Consider the following 5,738-nt stretch of genomic DNA (forward strand, 5'->3'; position numbering starts at 1 on the left):
TAGAGTGCCAACCACAATTGATAATAGATTATAAAATTAATTTACATGATTGTAAATTTATTATATGTTTTTATTCTTTATCAAATGAGTTATCCAATAAGTCATTTGTAATTTTGTTTCATATTTTGGAATGTTGATATTGTGTAGAAATAAAACTTGTGTATTTGTTTTACTTATTTTTGTATTATTTTGTTTTAGATAGCAATATTAGGATTTGTATAATTTTAAAATTATTGAATAAGTATTAATAAGTTTAACTAAGTTCCTTCTTAATATAAGTGGTGAATTCAAAATAATGTATTTTACATCAAGTAATTTGTTGCATAATTTTTCAACTAGCAAATACATGTTTTCTTTATAAAATTTTTTGTTTTTAAAAAAAATTCATGTGGAAAATATGGGTCAACCCAACCCAACTCGCAACCCGATTGACCCGAACCCGTTTTTAACTCGCTTAAAATGACTCGTTTTGACCCGTGACCTATAACCCATTTCACCTGAATCGAGTAAAATTTTTTTAAAAGAAAAAAAAAAAAGAATCGATGGTTGAGCTAATGAAGAAGGCGGTATTAGAAGAAGTTGAAAAATCCTCCTTAGAATTTAACAAGCGATCCAAGCACAAGCATCAATCTCTGCAACAAAAGGAAATGTACAATCCCTTTGATCATGAGCTAAGCCCTCTTGGTTTGCATCTCCGAAAGAGCCCCTCCCTTTTGGATTTAATCCAAATCAGGCTGCTTTCTCATCAAAACACCTACAACAACAATAATAATAATGACAAGCTCAAGGCTTCGAAATTTTTGGCCTCACTTCTTAGAATCGGGACATGGGAGGTATATAAATTTATATTCATGTTGCCTGGATTATGCTTGTTGTTGACTTTCTATTCTATTTTGTAGCATAAGTCGAAGTACGAAGGAGAGTTGGTGGCAAAATGTTACTTTGCAAAGCATAAGCTGGTGTGGCCGCAGTGGCGGAGGCACGTACAGGGGTGGGGGGGCCATGGCCCCCCCAAAATTTTAAAATTTTTAAAAATATATATACAATTATTTTTATGTTTTCAAAATTTAGTCTAAAAAATAAGAGTTGCCCCCCCCTCCCCCCAAATATTTGAATTAGTCCAATAATGCTCTTAAAAAAAATAATTGGTCTAATAGTTATAAAGATATAACTTTATTTTTCGCAATTCTATTTTTTATTGTAAAATGTGCTTTTATATCTGTTAAATATTTGATAAAAATCCCCCCAAATATTTGAATTAGTTTAATAATGCTCTTAAAAAAAAATAATTGGTCTAATAGTTATAAAAATATAACTTTATTTTTTCTAATTTTATTTTTTATTGTAAAATGTGCTTTTATATCTGTTAAATATTTGATATAATTTGGTATCAAACATATTTAAATCTATATTTTTTAACTCGTTATATGACGATTAACAAGTCATTGACTCATTAAAAAAAATTTATCACTAAAACTATACATGAAATGTGTCTTTAGTTGCCCTATAATGTGTTAAAGCAAGATAGCTTTAAATATGTTTGAGCCTAACTTATTTCTCCAAGTTTTGGATCATTCATGTTTTTGAAAATTTTATTAGTTCAATTGAAAGATTTTTTACTTACTTTAGCATAAAATTTGATAATTTGTGTTTAAAATGAAACTTTTTAAGATTTTGACTATGAAAATGGAAATAATGAATTTTTTATGAAAGATTGCCATCAAAAATAATTTTGATTGAAAATACTAAAATCTTTTTTTTTTTTTGGTTGGATGTGTGTATATATATAACTTATCAAATAAAAAAGTGTGTATATATATATGTGTATATATAATAAAAAGCGCGCGTATGTGTATATATGTGTGTGTGGGTGTGAAAGTTGTCTTGATAAATATATTAGTGTCGCAACTTGGCCCCAAACAAAAATTCCTGGCTCCGCCCCTGGGTGTGGGAAGTCCTTGATGGCAGTCTTAAGAATAAGATTGAATTACAGTGGTCGGATATTGTGGCTATCAAAGCAATCTATCCAGATGATGGACCGGGAACTTTGGATGTTGTGGTAAATTCAAAAAATTCCCTCTTTTTATTTTTTATTTTTTATTTTTAATTTAGATTATGATTGTAGCTAGATTCATGTTCTTGTTTGTTTGTTTGTTTGACTCAGCTGTCTAGAAGGCCCCTTTTCTTTAGGGAGACAAATCCACAACCTAGGAAGCACACCTTATGGCAGGCATCCTCGGATTTTACAGGTGGTCAAGCAAGCGTTTATAGGTACTTCAATTTTATTAAACTTACAACATTTTATTATTATTTGACCCAAACCTATGATTGCGTGTTTATATTTTACATTACATTTGGAGCAGATCTTATATCTTTCTTCCTTCATCATTATCTTCTTCGATGTATGATTCACTGGGAATTACAATTACTTCCTAAATGATATGGTTTGTTTTTAATTAGACCAGCTGTAGAGAATGTAGGGTTAATTAGCATTTTAGGTTTCATGTCATTACTGGGAATAGACAGGACGAGATTTTTTTTTTTTTAAAAAAAAAAATGGTGCCAAATGTAAGAGACTAGGATTAAACTTATTAAATATCAGGGGCCAATATCAAAATTGATCCAAACACAGAGTTGTAAGTTGCATTTTAGACTGCAACTAATCAAGAGTATGAATCACTTCTGTGTTGTATCATTAAGATTCTAAATATGTGATGCTGCTGCGGTTTTTGATATTGTCACAGGCGACATTTTCTACAGTGCCCACAAGGTATGTTAGACAAGCACTTCGAAAAGCTTATTCAAAGTGACCCTCGTCTCAGCTTTTTAAGTCAACAACCAGAAATTGTGTTAGAATGTCCATATTTTGAATCCAATGTTGCTGGGTTTGAGGAGCCAAATGAATATGGCTCTGATATGAGAAGTGAAGAGACTTCATTGGGGGCTGTGGCATCACCATCTGGAGCTCAATCATCATTCTCAACAAATGAGCAAGACTTCATTGCTAGATCCCCAGAAAATTATATTGAGGAAACTCCTTCACCTAGTTCAGGTAAAATTGTGTTCCTGGAAATGAAAGTAATAGTTGATATGGTTATAGCTAAATAACACATACTCCTCTCTCTTTAAACTAGAATATGATATGATGTTAAATGCATATCCTTCATTTAATATTTTTATGTTTCATTTCAATGGAAATATAAGATTTGGATTTAGTTTCTAGTCCAAATGACTTGAATAAGGTGTTTTGAAAGAGAAACATTATCTGTTAATGAATTTCAGTTTTATCAATATGTGGATTTGAAACAAGTATATAAGATGTTATTCCAAATTCATAACATTACAAGTGTTTTTTTTTTTTTTTTTTTTCCCTGTCAATTAGACCCCCGATGCATGACCTGCCCACAAAAACCATGAGTTGGGTAATCTTAGAACTCGATTCTAGGACCTTAAGGGAGCATAACCCAAGGCCTACCAATCAAGTTAACCTGTGCGGACCCAACATGTAACGAATTAATTTAGCATGTGCTTAAATTTTGGTAGTTAGATAGGCATGTGTTCAAATTAAAGAATGTGTTTGATATGTGTAAACCTGTAATTAGTTTCACATTGTATTGTATTTTAGCAAGTGATAAATATGGAAGTTAAAATCTAAGAAATCAATTATGGATGATGATCATCATAAGGTCATCATAACTAATTCCCTAAGCTATAAATTGCTAACTAAGCATAAGCCTTCTAAAATTGAGATTTTAATAAATGAGTATGAGATTTCCTTTGAGAATAGATAGAAGTTGAGCCTCTCCCCCTCTCTAGAAAAATCATTCTTTCTTGAAGCATCATCATTCTATTTCTCTTGCAGACTTGCACCAATAATCACAAACATTCACAGACCATCTGCTACCAATCATCTAAGCCTATGTCCCACCACTAGAGTGAGAGGGAACATCACAATAACTTCTATCAATCTTACTATCATACCGTCATGGAATGTTTTCTAGTCATACAAACCAAACATCACCAAAGAAACTTTTACCTCATTTAGCTACAAACTTGCACTAATTTGCTTGCTTTATTTTTTATTTTTATTTTTTGATAAGTATCTTGCATTCTTTATTTTCTTATCCAGCATATGATTTTCTGCATTTCCTACATGACAGAAAGCATCACGTAGACCTTCCTTTTCATATCTTGAAAGAAACACGATATTACATTCCTGAATTTTCTTTGAACCCAAAACTCAACAACAGTACTATAACTTAATTAAGAATATTCTTTGAAACTAAAACATAAAAACAGTACTATAAAGAGTTAGAACTTTTTCCACCACAAGCTACTAGCAAGCCTTGCTACCTTCCACCTAGAACAGCACTAAGGCACACTTGGCTACCAGCATAATCATGTCATGTCTTTCAGAATTAATGAATGGGGAGAAAATATTTTTGGCACATTACATGAGATGATAGAAAAATGGCATATCCTTAATTGGTCTCTAAGATTGCGCCAATTAACTCTAGCTCTAATGGCACTCCCTCACACAAGAATGGGTAGAGGGTGAATTTTATTTATTTATTTTTTTTTTTTTTGAGAAGATATGAGTTCAAAACATTTGAGGTACGTGTGTAACTTACCAATAAAAATGTCAATAATGAAAAGGAAAAGAGGAAAAAAAAATTGTAGCTTTCAATATTTTCACCTAAGTGCCTGGCAGTAATAATACTATCAGATAGCTTGTTTTCATATCCTCTTTCTAATAAGGTTTCCTTCAGATTTGCCATCCCTTGGAACACACCAATGGCTAGAAGCAGTTCCATCATGTCTGTCATTGCTATCAACCCATACATCCAATGTCTAAGAAATCTGTCGAGTTTTGCTGAAATTATACAATGTAAATTTGTTAAACCATTATTACTCTACAAGCCTTTCCCTTCTCGTCGAAAAAAATTTGGAAGGCCAAGGTCCCATGAAAAGTGGCATTCTTAGCTTGGATTGAACCCTTAGGAAAATCCTGAAAATTAATAACCTTCAAAAGACATATTTTGATAGTTGATTAGTGTTGTGTGTGTAGAGGTAGCGGTGTGACTGCTGATCACCTGCTTCTTCATTGTCCTATGACAACATATTAATTTTCCTTTGTTTTCACTCTCCAAGATTAGCTTGGGTGATGCCGAAATCTGTGTATGATATGTTGGAGAGTTGGCAAAGATTGTACAAAGAAATAGGGGGTCCTTAATGGTGTTGAGTGACCTGCTCATGTTATTAAAGAGCAAATCGTTGTTTGATTGGATGCTTGCTCTAGGCAACATCCCTTTGATGCCTTTTGTTGATTTTATTGACTTTCTTTTGTTGTGAGTTGCATTCATTGAAAATAATTTGACCACATATTATTATGTGTTATTTTCTTTTCCTTTTTATAATTTTTTTAAGAAAAAAATAAATAAAGAAGAAGAAGAAACAAATAGAGTCCACACAAATTCAGCCTTTAACCTAATCACAGAATAAGAGAATTATCCTTGTCACTGAAGATGAGAAGCTGTACAGCTATTAGCACAGGAACAATTATATTTTGACAATTTTACAAGGTTGCATTTGAATTTGAGGATTTATAGTCAATGAATTTCAAGGATAATTATTGGTACAAATTGCTTGATAAGAATTTTAACAGCACAAGATGAATTAAACTTTTTTTGAGGATTTTTCTCCCACAAAAGCACTAGTAATCCCATCAACAACAACCA

At 31.9% G+C, this 5,738-nt stretch overlaps 1 protein-coding gene across 1 annotated transcript; it reads left to right on the forward strand.

Annotated features, from left to right (window-relative positions):
* Positions 1-539: 539 nt before the first annotated feature.
* LOC111993223 (uncharacterized) lies at positions 540-3,052 on the forward strand (the record flags this gene model as incomplete). Its single annotated transcript, XM_065763616.1, is given in 5 exon segments — positions 540-833; positions 900-958; positions 1,945-2,059; positions 2,165-2,271; positions 2,745-3,052. Coding segments are annotated over 5 exon segments (880 nt in total), but the record flags the coding sequence as incomplete, so codon positions are not given.
* Positions 3,053-5,738: the final 2,686 nt, after the last annotated feature.

The sequence above is a fragment of the Quercus suber genome, unplaced genomic scaffold (assembly GCF_002906115.3).
Source record: "Quercus suber isolate HL8 unplaced genomic scaffold, Cork oak 2.0 scaffold_516, whole genome shotgun sequence".
Taxonomy (NCBI): Eukaryota; Viridiplantae; Streptophyta; class Magnoliopsida; order Fagales; family Fagaceae; genus Quercus; species Quercus suber.